General features: G+C 38.0%; 1 protein-coding gene across 3 annotated transcripts in view; it reads left to right on the top strand.

Annotated features, from left to right (window-relative positions):
• ITGB8 (integrin subunit beta 8) overlaps positions 1-19,887 on the top strand; it is a 65,555-nt gene that overhangs the window by 14,651 nt on the left and 31,017 nt on the right. For all 3 annotated transcript variants that reach the window (XM_054817799.1, XM_054817798.1, XM_054817800.1), the window contains exons 2-8: positions 394-479; positions 3,128-3,302; positions 6,037-6,283; positions 8,067-8,232; positions 11,389-11,547; positions 17,135-17,230; positions 17,325-17,414. In XM_054817799.1, coding sequence (XP_054673774.1) covers positions 394-479; positions 3,128-3,302; positions 6,037-6,283; positions 8,067-8,232; positions 11,389-11,547; positions 17,135-17,230; positions 17,325-17,414 — 1,019 coding nt within the window. The remainder of the gene's footprint in view (positions 1-393; positions 480-3,127; positions 3,303-6,036; positions 6,284-8,066; positions 8,233-11,388; positions 11,548-17,134; positions 17,231-17,324; positions 17,415-19,887) is intronic.

The following is a 19,887-nucleotide window of genomic DNA, read 5'->3' as shown; positions in this document are numbered from 1 at the left end:
TTCCATGCAGAGTGAATAATGAATAACTCAGTCAAGTGTAAATGACTTAAAAGGAAAATGTCTACGAAGAGATAAGCTACCTGGTAAAATTTTTTCTGTTAGGCAGTGAATCAGCAACGTACATGCCAAAGATAAACTTTCACTTCAAAATTATTCTAAATCAGGACCTTAAAAATTTGGCCTGTACATATAGTTCTAGACTGTAGATTAAAAAAATGCTGCAAGTATTCCCTCACTGGGCTGCCTTTGTTCTGTTTTACTTCTGTTTGGCTACGTTGTCATCACTCTTAATCTGGTGAAGTAATTTTTGAAATCTTGGTTTAAAATTAGGTATTTTACAATTCCCACATATCATCATAAATCATGAATGTTTGGTTTTGTATTTCATTGCAGCGGAAAACAGATGTGCCACTTCAAATGCAGTAACATGCACAAAGTGTCTTGCTTTGGGTCCAGAGTGTGGATGGTGTGCTCAAGAGGTATGGCATTTTGCTTATTTACTTTTCACTTTATATTCTAGCTGTTTCTGATCTTTATAAAGATAAAAGACTTCTAAAGTGTGAAAATTATAGTGGGAAATAGCAAGAAAATCTTTAAATGACCTCTGGAGACAGAACCTGAGAAATCATATGAAATATATTTTGTTTCCAAAGGAGAAAATACAATCTTTTATTTGGAAAATTGCGGTAATTTTAAATAAAGTGAGAACTTTTTAATGCGTTCCATCTGCATTGTAGACAGCTTTGGCAGACTTATAATAACTGAGAGTTCAACAGGTTTTGGCTTCAAAAGCAAAATTACTTATCAGTAATTTATATTAAGTCCTCATTATATATCAGAGCAAGTCTATACATATAGGCCTATTGCATTTAGCTAAAGGCTTTACTAACAGTGGAGTTAACTTTGACTTTGCCATAAATTATGACCCTGTCACAAACGGAAAAAATGATACTTTTCTTATTTCAACACTTGAAACTATCAGTCCTGAAACTTATCACAGAAGATAGAACTTAGGTAGCAAGAATTATTCTGAAATTGTTATTGCTTTGTGAACGGTAAGAATAGACGAATTTCTGGTTTTGTTTGACAGAAAAAAAAACAGTTGGTTACATGATTTCGAGTAAGGCTGGACCACTTTAAGCACTTCAGAGCAAAAAGGTTTTTAATATCACTGGCAATTACAAGCTCATATGCTCTCGAAAGTCATATGCAAATTATCTGGAGTAGCTTTCATTAGCAGAGAAGGTAGATAAATTCCTAGGCTGTTCCTGGAAGAGATAAGGAGTATAAGGCACTGGTGTAACTATCGCAGATATCGTGTCTTGGAATGATTAACTTAGTCTGAAACAAGTATAAGGAAAAGTAACGCAATAGAGGCACGGAGGGCTTGTTTTCCAGGAGCAGCCTTAGGGCATATGTAGATGGCAGAAGGGATTGCAGTGTGGAGGGGTCCATTATCGTGGCCTGATGTCCTGTCTTACAAAGGGCACAATTTTATCCTGCTACATCTGTATTTATCACAGAACAGGACTTCTCAGCTTTCCAGTGCCATGGAGCTGCAGTAGGTCTCCCTCTAACTAGGTGCTCAGATTTGACCAGGTTTCAGTTCTGCCTTGCTTCTCTTGCTTCACTTCTCTTGTCAATCCTGAGAGCTTTCCATGGAAGCCAGAGGTTTGTCAAACTCTCTTAGACCATGCTTTGATAGTTGGTTCACCTATGCACCCATCCACGGTTGTGGACTGGCAAAACCCATATTAATGTAGACAGAAATTTTCCAGAGTAAAGTTACAGGAGCAGTTTTTAGCTTCATCTAAACAATGTTTTTAATGAGAAAAACATCCCTGAAGAGCACTTAAGATGCTTTGACTTTATACCCCCACAGAACAAACTTTGGAAAATGCTACATATCTATCAGTCGTTAGCGATAACAATAGGAGTAGCTAAGGTCTTTATAAACTTAAAAATGTACCTTTTTGAAATGTATATACATTGAAAAGGGTATATAAATAGCAGTAACCTAAAAAAGTTGTCTCTGTTGTCTATGTTAAAGAAGGTTATGGAAAAAATATATCCGAGAGAGACTACAAAAATGAGTTGGAACTTGGAAAACCAGATACATGACTGTTGACTCTCATTCTTCAGGGGCACTCTCTGGTCTTTTCAGGGTCTGGATGACTATTTTCTAATACACAGTTGGCTGTATGCACTTTTTGATTGTTTATTTTCCCCATCTGCCTCTGAAATATCAGAGATTGTCCATTGTTTGGTCTCCAGCTGTGGCTGGGATGGACCAATGCTTTGAAGAAGTACAAAGGATCTTGTCTTTTTTTCCTTGCATGATCAGGATCATGTTAATCATCAGATTTGTGGTCAGGAAGGAATTTTGCATTGGATCATGTTGGCACAATTTTGGCAACTTTGCCCTTTCACTGCAACAAAGGATGTGCTGCTTCTGAGATCATCCTACTCCTAATCACTTTTCTGTTGTTACAGAGGCTTTTTTATGTTGGTGGCATCTTAAACTGTCCAGTCCTGTAGTACATAGCTCCTTCTTTCTGAGGACTGAAATGATGTAGTTCAGCTGGTCTTTAGATTTGGTGTAGACTGTGGGGTAAAAGTTAAACATCTGTGATAGACAAATTCAGGTTAGATAAATCTAACGCTAACTGCTGCTGCTATTTTTAAATATTAGCCTGAGTAACATTACCAGTGGATTCCTCTGAAACCTAACCTGGTTAGATGTCATGAGAATGACACTTTCTTGGTATAACGAACTCATAGCATAGCACAGAACTTTTTTTAGTGACATAGTGACAGTACATAGTTTCCTTTTTCTCCAAAGTCAGCTTGTTCTGATTGTGCAAGATCCTCTTTCTCATACAAAAGTTTTGTCCTTTGTAGAAAAAAGTTATTGTGGCAATTAGGTTTAACTTCTAATTTAAATATTTTGTCAGTGCCCTTATTAAAAGCATATGGCTTCCATGAACTCGTTCTACAATTTATGCAATTATAGTAGCATATTTTATAGTTTCAAAGACTATTATTTTGTTTTTCTCTTTCCTTTGAAGATCATTGGTTTTTTCAGTTCAGATCATTTTGTATTTTTTTTTGATCTCTTATAAAACAGGATTTCATGGCTGACACAACACAGAAGGGACGCTGTGACACTGTTTTCAACTTAATGAAAAGAGGCTGCCAATCAGATTTTGTAGAAAATCCCACAGTTCGTGTCACGATACCCAGTGACCGTGAAACAAATACACAAGTGACACCGGGAAGAGTTTCAGTCCAACTGCGTCCAGGTTGGGTTCTCTAACACATTGATATTATAGTCAATTTAAACTAAATACAATACTACTAAGTTCAGATATTTTGTGAAGAAGTGGCTGGAATAATTATTTTGAAGAATAATGCTAGAACATTGTATTGTAGGACTATGATGTGTGTTGCCATATTCAAGTATGGTCTTCAGCAAGAAGTGTTTCTGTCAAACACAGCTGAAGGTCAAAATAATGCAAGTAATAAGTGGAAAAGGGATTTTAGGTAGTCTTTTCTGTTTTCTGCTGTGTTTTCTTGATTCTTTTTCTTTAGCCACTTACACAAATAGTTTTCCCATACATCCATATAAACTGTATTCCTTACTGAAAGTAAATTGGGCTAGAATTCCTAAATTCATCATTTCATAATCTTCTTGCTTATTTGGTTACTTTTAAGTGCATTGACTAGACAACTACGAAGACACCGAAGACAATATATAAGAAAGGACTGGATTCCTAAAGGAGACTTAGGTATTCACTGCCTAACACTTCATTTATAAAATGTGAGACACCTGACCCTAAGAAAATCTACAGGACCTTTTATGGATCAGAGATTTTATAGTATATCTATTTGCCCTCAACTGAACTCAAATTAAATCAGTGTATGTTCTCTGTCTCTAAAATAGCTGTAGCCAACAGCAGAAGTGGAAGGTGATGTAAAGGGATGCAGGGTATGTTTCATATCATAAAATTTAACTTATTTCTTTCTTTTGCAAACTATAGTTGGAGAAAGAAATATATCATTTAAAAGGGATCAATCTTTGGTAGAAAAACATTAAGTGAATAGAAAAAGTGCTGATCTTCACTGTATAGAAGATAATTTTCTGTGAATTAGAAGGGAAAAAGGAAGGATCTGCATGAGTGTAAAGCTCAAAGCAATTCTGATTTTCCATCTTTATAATAATAAAACTGAGAAAATAACACCAGCGCTTCCTCTCCTTTCCCCACTCTCCTTCCAAAGAACTGACTGCCATTCTGCTTTGTACTGAGAAATGGTCTCAGGAGCTGAGTTAGCTCTAGAAGTGTCTGTAATCACATTTACTTCCAAAGGTATACTGGATTCATGGGAAAAAACTTAGCTTTCTAAACTTTGGTTTAATGAACCTTTTTGCCAGTAAACAGTGTAATTAAGTTTGGGGTTCCATATGCTTTGGGAAGTTCTTGCATTAGGGAGTCAGAAGACTGAACTTCCAAGGGCTCCAGAAGAATAACTTTGAATATATAGACATCCTGCCCGTATTTTATTCCCCAGGGAAATACAGATATATAGCTATAGTTGTGCCTCAAAACAGAAATTCGATACAGTATAATCATGCAGACAAAGATGTTTTTGTTTTGATACTGGGGGTTTTTGTCATTGTTTACATATACCCAACTGTCAGGATTTATGTGGGAAAAAATAAAAGCTGCACTCAGCAGCTTGCTATATGCAAACTGGAGACCTGCAAGGGTCACTTACAAAAAGTAATTTGATTTACACTGGCAAAGAGTAAGTTACAGCACACTGAAATTCTGTTTTCTTCATGCAAGACCTGATACAGGCAAATCCTGACATTTTCAGGTGGATTACAGTCAAAGACCATTGGAAGGAAGTACTTTGCATGTTTAAATTTTCTGGGTCAGGTCTTTGCTACCTGTACTTTAATTATGCTATCTAGCAATGTCATATGCACTGGTAAATGTACTGAATAGATAAGTCACATTTCAGGTGGGGTTTTTTTTAGTGACTCTGTTTCTCAATGTGTTTAGATAGCTTTTATTGAAAACCTGCATAATTCTTCTATCATGTCTCCCTTCCTCCTGTCCTTTGCTGTGTCTTCATTGCATAATACTGAATTACATTCTACACTCATCATGTGAAGATTTGACTTCCTCATTTCTTCTGTGAGCTCACACTTTGGGTGACATAAAATAATGAACAATTTGAAGTCATGCTTTACTGTACCTACGCTGCCCATACTCCAGTCACTTCACTCTTTTCGCTGGTGTTACAGAATATGCAAAAATGCAGGGACTATTTTTAGTGGCTTCCAAAGCAGCAACATTTTTATTATGTATGAGAACATGATGTAGTTCTGCAGGAGACAAACTTTTGTCATCCTGAAATAAGAGTTCTGTTTTGTATACCTAAAAGATGGATTTTTTTTAATATTCAGACCTGTTTTTTAAAAAAAAATATTTTGATCCTACTGAGTTTTCTCATTGAATCTTTGGAAATAGATTGGTATAAACTTGAAGCATAATTTATGTGAGTTTTTCGGGCTGTTCTGGCTTTATGGTACACATGTAGTTATAGACTTATATGACAAACTATTTGCAGGATACACTTACATACTTAGAAGTGTCAACCTTGAAGTGACTGACCACAATTTGTATGCAGATCTGAGTCCTTTGTGAGACATAATTGCATTTTGGTATAATGCCAAAGGCATTGCATAACCAGGAATTTAAAAGAAAATGGGGAGAAGTCAGGTTTTTACAATAAATTGCACAGTGCTCCTGCAAGAAAAAAAAAAATGTTCTACAAAGACCCCCTTCATTGCTTATTTTTGAATGATGCTTCAAGGTTTCATTTACTCTTGGGAGGTTTTCTTGTTTGTTTGTTTTTCTGTTTGCTGATACAAACAACTTTGTGCTGAGGTTGCTGTAAAAATAAATGTATTTTTAAGAGTGTCCATTCAAAAATAGTAAACAAACATATTTGTTTCCTTTGAATCAGGAAGTGAAGCAAACTTTATGTTAAAAGTTCGTCCTCTAGAGAAATACCCCGTGGATCTTTATTATTTAGTTGATGTCTCAGCCTCTATGCACAACAATATAGAAAAACTAAATTCCGTTGGATTTGCTTTATCTAAAAAGATGGCGAATATTTCTATTGATTTTCGACTTGGATTTGGATCCTATGTGGATAAAACTGTGTCACCCTATATTAGCATTCATCCAGGTAGAATCCATAACCAATGCAGGTATGTAGTCTTTGTATATTTACTGTACCACTGAGAAATTATTCCATTACACAAATATGCATTACGCATATCTATTTTTAAAGCTCTTCAGAATCTAGCTTTATTTCATTATACCTTGGTTGTCCAGCAAAGTTCCCGAGAAAATGCTGAAAATTATTATACAGTGATTACTTCTGAAATACCTAGTGAGTGATTTCAGAAAAAATTCTTTCTGTATCAGAAAAAATGTGCAGTATTTTCTTTAGCAAAACAAGCCAAACAGCATGTTACTTTGGTGTATTTGAATATGTTTTGCATTTAATTTTATAATCAACTGTTGTGTTCTTAGTTATTTTGGATATATTTTGCCTAGATTCATCACAGAGTTTTTTACTTTCTGACCTAGGAATTCTCTACTTTTGTCGATGTGATGCAGTTTCTTTCAGCTCATTTAATGAACAAAAGTGATCCTCTGATCTAATTCCACAGTTGTAATGTGAATGAACTCCTGTTTTAAATAAGAAAGGTGTTCTGGCTTGCTTTTCTTTTTTCATGCCATGTCTTTTATACCTTGTGTTCAACACTTAACATGAAGTGAGGGATCACTTCCAAAACCTTTTGGGAGAACAAGATTATTCATAAGAAATTCAAGTCTGTAAAAGCTTTAATACTTGGAAAAGTGAATTTTAAATATTCATACCTTCTCACTCGTTATTATCTTTCCTGGGGAGACATGATCCAAAGTTCTGTGAAGTCCATAAGTATCTTTTTTGACTTCAGTGATTTTTGAATTGGGCACTAGTAGTGGAATTCATTAGATAGATAGATAGATATAAATGTCTGTGTCTGAAGTAGTCCTGTAGACTGTCTGTGTAATTCATGTCTATATATCAGTTAGCACTGTCAGGACACGATTCCTTTTGTTAAAAGCAGAGATCTGCAGAGGTATTAATCCTTACGGTGCCAGTTTCTCTTCGTTGACTACAAATTGAGTTGGAGGCAGGCAGGTTATAGTCCAGATGCCTACACCGTATGCAACGCAAGGCGAGATGAAACCTGCTCAGCATCTCTGAATCAGATGAGCACCTCAGCTTGTGCCATAAATTCCACTGCCCTAAATGGGTCGCAGAGCAATGACCCATATAAGTGCTGTGCCATTAGCTTACTTAGTCAGACTTCATCCTTTCTCCCCTTACACATAATTTCAAAAAAGTATCATTTACAGCTAAGATGATACAGTAAGTGGAGTTTCCCATCCTTTTATCAGGTTACTGTCACTAATCTCAACATTAATTTTATATACATTTCCTTACTAATAGTGGATGTAGGAACTTTTATTTTATTTTAGCTTTGATCCGGTGGCCCATGTATCGAGCTATTAAAAGATCTTAATGCTGTGGTGTAATAGTCCTTTCTCAGGATAATGAAAAGCAAAGCTGTACCGCTCTATAGGTGTTCCAAAAGGGATCATATACTCTCTGAGATCATACCATCGCTCACATCGTGTTTCTTCTCATTCTGTACAGAAACACTACATATGTGCTGCTACTATGTGAACTCAATTATATTGTATGCATTTCCATGAAATACCAAAAAAAATGTGGTGTTCATAGTAAATTGGAACCTAATTCCCACTGAACTTGATCTCACTTGGAGTTATTTTTCTTTAAGTGTTCCTTTTACTGGGGATATATACATCTGCATTAGTAACAGGATTTTGTGGGCTGATAGGGAGTATTTACATCTCCTTCAAATGGAAAATATGTAATGTGTTAGACTTTTGTTTGGTTTTGTTTTTCTACAGTGATTATAATTTAGATTGTATGCCTCCTCATGGTTATATTCACGTGCTATCCCTGACTGACAATATAGCAGAATTCAGAAATGCAGTGAATAAACAAAAAATTTCTGGAAATATTGATACACCTGAAGGGGGTTTTGATGCAATGCTCCAAGCAGCGGTGTGCCAGGTAAGGAGCTTATTAACAAAAGACTAAATGCCAGTTCAGACACACGTGTGTGTGTGTATATATATATATATATATATAGGTACGGCAGTGCTCAGTGTTACTGAATTCAAAATGTCAGTTCTAGGACTGATAATAGTAAGATTTCTTCCTCCTCTTCCATAATACCATTTCTATACATTTCGGTTTCCCATTGAAACTGATAAAGGAGAGCCCAAGGAAATATTTTTCAGTGTTGGTTAATGATGTTCTTCAAAGTCTGAGTTTAACAAGCCTAACCAACATAGAATGGACAAGGAAAGCAACTGCTTCTTGCTTGAACAGGCACATGTATTAATTTCAGTCAATTACAAAAGTAATTTAAAAAATCATTAAAGCCTTCCTTGTGTTCCTAAGTCAAGACATACCATTTGATATTTCTTCTACTTAAGAACGCATTTGAAAACTGAAAGGTCAGTTACACACCTGCTGGTGTGGATGAGGAATACAAATGCACTTCAGTGTTATCTCAGCTTCTGAAGAGTTTATATTTAAAAATAATACAAATCAACTAAAAATTCACTTTTGTACATTAAGAAGATTGCATCACCATCTCTACCGTGCAGAAAGGGTTGGAAAAGATTTGCATCAGTTGTTCCCAAGCTATAAGCATACTAAATAATTTGTTCTAAAGGGCTTTTTTGCATGTTGTTTTACTTCTATGCCTGTTCTTCTATTGTACATTTCTATGTACAATAGAAATTCTGAAAGTTGGCTGATTTATGGGTTTGCTAACGCTCTATAAGATACTTTTTCTGGTCCTCTTAAAGAACGTAATTCAACTCCTGTCCAAATCACAGGCATTTGTGTGTTTCTCATCTCTTGGGATAATGGCAGGACAGTTCTTTTATCTTCTCCATCTACACATTCTTTTCTTTTTTTTTTCTTTTTTTTTTTCTTTTTAGCAATAGAATGAGTCAAGGCCAAAAAGGTTTCCAAAGTATGCTAAAGGTGAATAGTTTGGTCCCAATTTTATTTTCAAATTTTGATGAGCTGTGAAACAGGTAAATAAAAGCCATAGACACTGTGATCACAGCTGTTATTAAAAAAAATATTCTGAAGCTTTGGAAAAATTCCTTAAAATTCAGTGTTTCTCATTGGACACATTCCACACTTATGACATATGAGCTCTAGAATAATATATGCTTCCAAAAACAATAGAATGAAAACATTCGTGAGCATGAGGAGCCTTTCCTGCTAAGTAAATTGTGAACCAAAATGGATGAGAACAATGTGCAATTCATAGCAACCATCATGAACTATAATTTATATTAATGTGCACTTATTTTGCCTACAATAGAACCTTATGACTTGCTCCATCTTGCTTTAACCAATACATCCCTGTGCCAAGCAGTAGCAGGTTAGGACATGAAGCTTCTTTTGGTTGCTGTGATGTATGTAGATCGGAGTCTTGAGGTGACAAAGTGAAATGGAGTCATAGGAGCAAGAAGTTTCTACAGTGCTGGAGGACAATTAGGGATTATTTAAGATATAACCTGTTTATAAATAAAACTTAAAATACCCCTTCTTTAGAAGAATATTGTCTAGGATTATGTGAGGGAGGCTGATGCCTAACGCATAAGCTGGAAAAGACACCACACCCCTGTGTACTTGTACTCCTTCCCCATTCAGAGCTAGGAGGGAATGAGCCTGAGAAGGCAGCTAAATCCCTCTCTGCTAAGCAAAGAAAGGAAGGTAGAGAAAAAGACACAAGGCCTGGCTGAGTACACGGACTGCATTGCAAAGACACGTTTCGCGTGAGGTGAAAGATACGTGGCAGCGTAAAGGAAAATGGTAGAGGTGAGACAGCGTCATAGGAACGAGGAGCAAGGAAGGAGGAAAAAGGAGGAAAAATGGAATTACTGAAGAAGAAGATGGAATAATCGAGAGAGGGAATAATGCAAAAGAACCTGAGGTGATTCATGTGTGCCTCTAAAGTTTGATTTAAAGCAGACGTTTATTCCTTGCAGGGAAATAAATTGGCACCTAACCCACTTTAGATATAAGCTTCCTTGCTACCTCCTTCATGTCACTGCGTTCCTAAAACACATTAAATTCACCATTTAGAGATTCACACAGATTCACAGATTGGTAGGGGTTGGAAGGGACCTCTGGAGATCATCTAGTCCAACCCCCCCTGCTAGAGCAGGATCACCTCGAGCAGGTTGCACAGGATTGTGTCCAGGCGAGTTTTGAATATCTCCAGAGAAGGAGACTCCACAACCTCTCTGGGCAGCCCATCCCAGTGCTCGGTCACCCTCAGAGTGAAGAAGTTTTTCTTCACGTTCAGATGGAACTTCCTGTGTTCCAGTTTGTGCCCATTGCCGCTTGTCCTGTCACTGGGGACCATTGAGAAGAGTCTGGCCCCATCCTGTTGACATCCGCCTTTTAGATATTTATAAGCATTAATGAGATCCCCTCTCAGTCTTCTCTTCTCCAGGCTAAACAGCCCCAGCTCTCCCAGCCTTTCCTCATACGAGAGATGCTCCAGTCAGTGGCAGATGCCACTTTGCTATTGATCTCTTAGGATGGTGGACAGATGTAGTATTTTGCTGCATAATAAAGAATTTCTCAATTTGCAGGTGCATGAAGACACTCAAACTTTAGTTCATATGCCAATGTCCTTTCTGGAAAGCTATGTAGGAAAAGGAAATTACAGAATGATGAGAATATAAAGTAAATAAATATAAGTAAAAATGGAAGAAGGCACCAAGTACCAATACGAATGAATGCATATTTGTTGGTTGCAATGCTTTTTGAATCCCAGAGAATGACACATGTATCCATTTACATTTGTATGTAATAGTGACACATATTATGTGGCAGCTGTTACCCATGCCCACTATATAATGCATAACTTGTACATATTTTAGAGAGATCTTTCTTCAAAAAGCAGAGAGAGTGGCAAGTGGATCTCTGATTCGCAGTAGTAGTTTTCAGATGTAGGATGTGATACGTGTTTCGACACAAAATGCTTCAAATAGCCTGGTTTAAACTCAGTGCTGCTTAAGCAGTGTAATACCAAAAGTAGACTTTCACATTCATTTTCCATTTTGTTATTTATTATTTTAGAAAATAGGTAGTTACTGCTTTCTTATGCTTCATTTTTTTCCTTTTTAGAGTCATATTGGATGGCGCAAAGAAGCTAAGCGACTGCTTCTTGTGATGACAGATCAAACTTCCCATCTGGCCCTTGATAGTAAATTAGCGGGGATCGTAATTCCCCATGATGGAAACTGTCATTTGAAAGATAATGTGTACATCAAAGCTACGAGTATGGTAAGGTATATGTCATACATTCTACCTTCAGAGAAGCAGTGTAAAACTGCATAAATGAGGTTTTTAGATTGGTGCCAAAGCATTGCTTTTAATTCAGTTATTAGAATAGTATTTTCCCAGGTAGGCAAGATGTGAAATGAAGAATCAATCAGCAGGAAATATTTATGTTGGTTTTGTCTAGGATAAAGTATTTTGGAGTCTGGGACACAGCAGAGAGGAATATGTTACTGGGTTTGGTGTGATTTTTTTATTACCATTTCATAATGATGAGCAATTCTTACCTGCGTATGTAAGAATTGTATGATCCTGCTAATGAGACAAAGGTAGTGGTCATGCTTTATGATCAGAAGATGCATAGTTGCATTGATTGAAAAGGACTGGTAAGAGTAAAACAGAAGATGTACAACAGCAATGGGCTAATTCAACCATGATGGACTGGAAGATTCTTGTTTTGCTGTGGTAACGTAGCATTAAATACATTTGAATCTCACACTATAAAAACAACGTGTGGTAATACCTACCTGTGCAAAAAGTTGCATTGAATCCATTGTAGCAAAATAATACGCCTTCAGCAGATATTTTTAGCTTTCAGAATAATTTCTTCATGAATATATAGTCATGAGTGCTTGAAGACAGGCTTTTTTTTTTTCTTAAGATTTGTAGTTTTTAATTGCTTTGGCTATTTCCTTAAATAAATATGAATCATTTATTTAAGAAACATGGATCATTACTTAATTGCCATGTAATCACCAGAAAACAGAAATATGAACTATGGTATCAATGGGGTACATTCAGAAGAGCATGGCCAGCAGGTCCAGGGAGGTTATCCTCTCCCTCTACTCTGCCCTGGTGAGGCCACATCTGGAATACTGTGTCCAGTTCTGGGCTCCCCAGTTCCAGACAGACAGGGAACTACTGGAGAGAGTCCAGCGGAGGGCTACAAGGATGATGAGGGGACTGGAGCATCTCTCGTACGAGGAAAGGCTGAGAGAGCTGGGGCTGTTTAGCCTGGAGAAGAGAAGACTGAGAGGGGATCTCATTAATGCTTATAAATATCTAAAAGGAGGATGTCTAGAGGAAGGGGCCAGACTCTTCTCAATGGTCCCCAGTGACAGGACAAGGGGCAATGGGCACAAACTGGAACACAGGAAGTTCCATCTGAACGTGAGGAAAAAATTCTTCACTCTGAGGGTGACCGAGCACTGGGATGGGCTGCCCAGAGAGGTTGTGGAGTCTCCTTCTCTGGAGATATTAAAAACTCGCCTGGACACAATCCTGTGCAACCTGCTCGAGGTGATCCAGCTCTAGCAGGGGGGTTGGACTAGATGATCTCCAGACATCCCTTCCAAACTCCAGAGGTCCCTTCCAACCCCTACTATTCTGTGAAAAAAAGAAAAAAAAAAAAAAAAAGAAAAAGAGAATAAATTAGAGCACATTACAGTTTTATTCTCAGTGCTAGCTGCGCTTAGTTAACGTATATAGCCTGTGTTCAGCCCAAGCCAGCAATGTGCTAGTAAAGTCAGTGAGGGCTGTGCATAAGTTGGGCTAGACCTGAATTTAATTCCAGCAACTGGTGTTTACAAGGATGATGGGGCAGCAGGAAGCAGCCGCCGTATGGTGTGTGATCATGAGATACAGGAGGTTTCTGGGAATCAGTGGGTGTTCGGGACCTTGCCGAGTGGAGGAGGGAGCTGAGCGTGTGCTGACAGGAAGGTTGTTTGGATTCTGATTATCTGATGTTCTTGCATTCATATATTCCCTCTGTCACCTCTTGGATATTCCCTCACAGATGTCAGGATTATTTATTTCCCTCCAGCCAGTCTGTTCAGTTTCGGTAATTTCTGCAGTGTTCCTGGGATAAAAACAACCCCTTCCTTTATTCTACTTAAAGCAAATAATCCCAAAACTTTCCTTTCCCAAAGCAGAGTGTACTTACAGGTTATAGTGTCCCTGTCTCTATTTTTCTTTCTTTTTTTTTTTCCTTTTCCTAATTTCAGTGCTATAAATGAGAGGAATTTTGTTCTCCTTATTAACAATTGCTGAAGGTACAAATCTTATTCTGGTGTTCAGGATTCCCTTGGTAATGAAGATATTCTCTGTTTCAGAAAAAAAACAAAACCAACCTATATTTATTTTCTGTTAAATTTGAGAAATTAACTTCTGTTTCAGCTAGAAAACCTCATCAATATAAAATACAGACAAAATTAATTAATGTCTTTCTAAGGAACTATGACAGATTGATGGCTGACTGAAGAAAGTGTTTTCTGGATTCTGGGCTGAAAGATCATGATTTTACTGTCCCATATAGAATAAGAAATCTCCATGATTATTGCTATTGATGTCTTTTGTGAAATGAGGTAGTCTTTTTAGCTATGCAAATAAAACGACCTTGAAAAATGCTTAGATCTGTGATGGCACGTTTTGGCCTATGTGTTTTCTGGCTGCTAGCCCATATCTTTTTCAACCACAGGCTAATTCTTGCATGCCCATATGTAATAGTGGCCATGCACATAGTACTAGAAAAGGAGTAGAATGAAAATCTTTCTCAGTATTAGATGTTTTCTGGAGTAGATTTGACGTGGTAACACAGTAGTGTCTGTAAGGGTAGGTGTACTGGTTTCCTGCTTTCTTTTTCTTCTGAGTGGTATATAGCCTGTGATTATTTTAGTCATAGAGGTCCATAAAGAACATAAAGAACCTGCGAATGAACAAGTAAAATGGGGGGGGGGGAGAAAAGACTATTTGATGTTTAAATGAAATGTCATGAAAGGCTGTCAGCTTTTTGAAAAATGCATCATATTGAAACATTTTTGCTTTCTTTTCCTGGTCAATGCAATGCAATTTTGGTCTACTATGCTAAATTAAAGAACCATCTGTAATCGCATTGTTTTCCTACTTTGATTCTTAGCTTCTGGTAGTCTTGCGAAGATTGCATTTTGGCATATTTTTATTTCTTCCTTGTGCCAGTTAAGAGGACTTTGCTTTATTTATTTGCATAAGCTTAACCTTTACATCAGACGTGGTTCCAGTTAGTCACTTTTCTGCCTGTTTCTTTCTAACATTTGCTAAGCACTTACACAGAGGTCAGCAAAAAAGCCTAAGACAGGAAAGAAATCTAGTCCACTTTAATTGGATCTGTGCTTGGTTAACTCCCTTTCTGAAATACTTAACATCTGTATTAGTTATCTTCTCAGCTTAACACAGTAGGTTAAAATAATAAAATGAATGATGTAATTGGAACAAGAAAGATGATCTAAAATGAAAGTACATTCGCCTGAGCAGTAGTGGGAAGAGATAAGATAAAAATACATAAAGCACAGCAAGGTTTTTACAGCAAGCAACATGAGGGTCCGTGAGTGACCAACAGTTCTTTATGTCATCTCTGCATTCTTAAAATGGAAAAGATAGTGTGGGTCTGTAAATGCTTTTTTTTTTTTTTTAATGTCTCTTCAAATAAAAAGAATTTTTTTTTTCTAATCTGAAGTTAGACTTCAATGTACCACTAACAAAGCTGGACGCTATAGCGAGTTAGATCTGACAAATATACTTGTAAGCAGACTAAGCCTTTTGGGGATCTAGTCCCTGTAACCCTTGCGTGTCTACGCTTGTCATCTCTTGACTTCAGTAAGTCCCACCTGAATCAAGTTTTTGTTTCATGAGGGCTTGGAAACCCATTTCCGATACCACTGATCCCAGAGTTTTGCCATTAGTTGCAGAGACATTGAAGGGCCACTTTGCAGGAATTCAGATGTCTAGTGTCATGTGTTAAGCAGTAAGACTGACACTTGACCATCATCTCATGATCCCTCAACACTGCCCCTGTCTTTCACACATATATAGTGCAGGAGGTATTTGCAGAATGTCAGGCTTCACTCGCCCGTGTCCTGGGACCACTTGGTGTGTCTGTGATCTGCCAGACAGTTGCATGTGGCCTTAGGGTTATGCAGCACTGTGGAGACCCCAACACTGTGGTCTGTGGTCATGGAGGAGACAGGAGGCTGTAGTGCTGTGTTGCAGGCTGTTGAGAACGGCTACAGAGCCACTGCTGCTGCCGTTCACCCACAACTGCTGTGCGGTGGGAGCGCACGCTCAACGCACCCTCGGCATGGCACACTCCCCAGCTGCAGCTGTAAGAAGGCCCGTTTATTGCTACCTGTCACCGCTTATCTTACGGAATATAATCTCTTACCAAAGGGTGGAAAAGTTGAGAGAGGCGTGGACTCTGGCTAAGATCAAACTGCAGCAAGAAACTCCTTTTTTCTTTCTATATGAGTCTCTTTATAATGGTGCAATATGATGGAAAACGGATTTTGCTCCCTTGCATAACTTTGTCTCAGCTGTCTTGGCATTCAGATTACTGTTAGGAGAGCAGAGTACTTGCAGGGTGCCTTGAGTAACAAGTGGCACTCTGAGGAGAAATGAAGTGTGCAGGGAAACGGAGTGTGTTTGTGCAAGAGAGAGACGATATGGGTCAGATGGTGAAAAATATCAGGAAGAGAAAGACAGCAGAAGTATATGGGGGAAAGAAGTTGAAGGACCTGACGTAAGTGGAGTTGTCCAGATGAAATCTCTGTAAGGGGAAACACAGGTCAAGGCCCCAGTCACTTCTCTATGTTTAGTCATGAAATTTAAGTATTGAATTTACTTCGTGAGAAGTCTTCACAGATGTATGATAAATAAGCGGTGATTTTCAGATACAGTTTGTTTTAGAGTACTGAAGATGAAGGGATCTCACATAGCCCAGGTGTACAAAGCCCACTGGGACCACATTTGTGCTTCCCCAGATCTTGGATGAAGGGATAGCAACGCACCTCTTGTTCTCAAATCCATGTCAGATCTCTCAATGAGAAGTGTAGAAGGGCAGGTCGCTGGCACAGAACATGCCATCATAGTACTTCACCAAATAGAGCAATGTCATTACTGGGGAGCGACGTGAAACTCAGGCTACCTTCTTCAAGCACAAGCGTGATTAAGAAAACGTAGCATGTTGTCACAGCGAGGACTGGAGACATCACTCCTAAGGCAAGTTTTGGACATACAGAGAAGGAGAAAGCTGTCAGCTGTAACTGCATTTAGCTGATGTGTCTGATCCCTGTTGCCAAAATACATTTCTGAGAAACCAACCTTTAATTACTCACCTTGCTGTTCCCAAAAGTACACCTCATCTCAGTGCCCTCACGTTGTACTTTCTCCCTGACTTTTGCACAAACACCTACCTACCATTCTCAGGAATCTTGTTGTTCTTCTAGATGGACCATGGACAACATCATATCCGTATTTCTTAAGCATCAGACTCAAACCAACAAAATAGTGCTGTATGACTTAGTCCTCCCACTGTGCAGCACCCCTGCATAGCTGGCAACAGATAAGCCTGTCACAGTCTGGCTGATACCCTGATGATTTTTCTTTCTGTCATGATCTGTTTATTTGATTGGTCCCACCTTCTTTTGGATGTAGGCCTAGTGTTTCTCTATACGCTCAGAAATAAAGATTGGAGTGGTTTTGGAATCCTGTATTATGTCATATGTGAAATACAAGGGGTTTCCCTACTAATCTGTAGTCTTCTCTTTTCTGTTGTATTTTGCAGGAGCATCCATCTCTTGGGCAGCTCTCTGAAAAATTGATTGACAATAACATCAATGTTATTTTTGCAGTTCAAGGAAGCCAGTTCCATTGGTATAAAGTAGGTTAGAAACCTGATTTCTTTTTCCGATTTTGAAAGCACAATATTTATATTAATAATTAAAACTGTGCATATATGATTGTATTTTTCATAGGATCTGTTACCTCTGTTGCCTGGTACTGTTGCAAGACAGATAGAATCACAAGCAGCAAATCTCAATGATTTGGTGGTAGAAGCCTACCAGGTATGATGAGAGTGACAATGTTGTATGCTGTATTTGTACAGGGATTTTCCACTTTTCATAGGCTAAAGTTGGAATTTCCAGGATCTTGGCTTCTATCTGAAGTCCACAAGAATAAGTTCCCTACTTTGCTAAATGTCGAGGTTGGTGGGTGGGACAGTGTCCCATGATAGCTTTCAAATTCCCAGGCTGTTGGGGTCTTAAAGCCAAGAGCTAGCACTTTTTCCTTTCTAAGGATGCTTCTAAATATGCTGTTTGATTCTCTGCACCTGTTTCCATGTAACTTGAAAAGAAATGTCTGACTTATTTGAATTTTGGCATCTCAGATCTTTAGCTACAGACCAGACCCCACTGTCTAGGCACCATATAAATTCAGAGCAAAAAGATAGTGCAGTATCTAGAGGGGTTTACAGCATTATTCTTAGAAAACCGACAACAGGTGGGAATTTACAAGGAGGTAGCTTGACAACAATGGATATTGTGGAAAGCAGGATTTACACTGCACAAAGCAGTGTAATGACTTGGGATTTTGAGGCATGGCAGTGAAGAAGAGTTTTGATGGAGTTTTGGGAGAGAACAATGGAAATTGTTTTGTGAACTCTTGCCTGGAGTTTTCAACTGAAAGTGATAGTATGGGAAAGAGAAAGTAATAGTATGAGAAAGAATGTAAAGTCATTTTCCACAAATTATTGAGAAGGAATAGCAGCTTGGAAGTGGAAATTGGCATCTTGATAGTGAATGAAAATAGCCTGGTAAGAAGGGGCATAAACAACATTGAAAATGAAGCTAAGTAGTATACATTTGATGTACTAGAGTACAGGGAGCCCACGGAGCAGCATCAAAGTGAACATGATGGGTTAGATGGTCGAATGCTGTGAAGGTGTGCACGTTACACAAACATGCAAGTTCCAAAAGTTGAAAAATCAGTTGCAAAGCTATATGCTTTTATAGGGTAGATTTAGATTAGATATTAGGAAGAAATTCTTCCCTGTGAGGGTGATGAGGCACTGGGACAGGCTGCCCAGAGAAGCTGTGGATGCCCCCTCCCTGGAAGTGTTCAAGGCCAGGTTGGATGGGGCTTTGGGCAGTGTGGTCTAGTGGAGGGTGTCCCTGCCCATGGCAGGGGAGTTGGAACTAGATGGGCTTTCAGGTCCCTTCTAATCCAGGCCATTCTACGATTCTATGATTCTATGCAAGGTATCACATTATTTTTAATTGGTTGGACATGGGAGGCTGAAATTATCCATTGTAGTAGGTTAACCATCTAAATCAGGCTATTTGCTTTCAGCAAATTGGCTGTAATGAAGAGCCAAGTCCCATGTCTGTTCCTGGTGGGTTGGTGCACATTTTTCTCACTGTCATGTTGGAAACATTGTGCAGAAAGCAAAGGCATCCAAAAGCAGAGGAGGTTAGGTGTAATCAAATTGCAGAGAAGTTCTCACTGATAGTGGTGTACTTTCTCTTATGAAATCGAGAAATCTTATTTTGAATATGGAGGTTTGCAAGAAATTGCTGGCAAAAAAAGTTGAAGATCATAGCCCTTTTGTATGCCACTTTTACACTGTCCATCCGAAATTGTATCCCAGTTTTTAGAGCACACTGCAGGGCAAACATCCAAGGAAAGGAAATGAAAATTTACAAAATAATTATTTAGTTAAATGGAAGATTCTGTGGGACTTTCCTGCTCCAGCCACCCCCAGTTTGCTCTTGCCTTATTTTCATTTTTTAGGCAGTATCTTTTTCCTTCCCATCCTAAACTTTGTTGGATTTGATACTTTGAGATTTTTATCATAGTTTTAGGGGCTTGTAATATCCAAACACATAGTGAACAGGGCTTGAATGTTTTGCTTTCTTGAAAGGAAAAGTACTTAGATAAGAAAATAAATTTAGTCTTGATGTTTGATGACAGTGGGCCTCTTGCACTCTTGTTCTAGGCAGGGAAACCTTAGGCTTAGTTGTGGAAAACCCTGGCTGAAAATCCCTGGCTAAAAAGCCAAGGATGAGTCACTAATTTTCAAAAAGTTACTAAGATAAACATGTGTTGAGATTCATGTAATTAAATTTCCATTTGTAGCAGTAAAAGTATCCCACTAAACTATTTTTTTAATACTAATATGCCAGGAATTTTAATAATCTCTTTGTGCAATTTTCAGCCCATAGGTTTGTACAGAGCTTTAATAAATTTTTAAAAGGTTAAGAAGCAATATTCCTTCTTGGAAGGAAGTAGGATTTTAGAGCATTCAGTAAATACAGGTTACAAAGTAGCTGGCTTTTTCATTATTTTATATTGTAAAAAGCCCTAATGGAAATCAACCAGTTGTTGACTTCTGTAGTCCTAGCTGACCCAAATAAATCAGTAAGAATAATCCCAATAGCCTTTAGATCACCCTAAGGTTTGTTCAGAGAAAACTTTTCCAAGACAGATGCAAAATATCAGAAGTTTATAAAGTGTCAAGTCAATTAGGAACCTTTTCTG

This window comes from Grus americana, chromosome 2 (genome assembly GCF_028858705.1).
Source record: "Grus americana isolate bGruAme1 chromosome 2, bGruAme1.mat, whole genome shotgun sequence".
Lineage (NCBI taxonomy): Eukaryota > Metazoa > Chordata > Aves > Gruiformes > Gruidae > Grus > Grus americana.
This window is presented reverse-complemented; position numbering and strand designations above follow the sequence as displayed.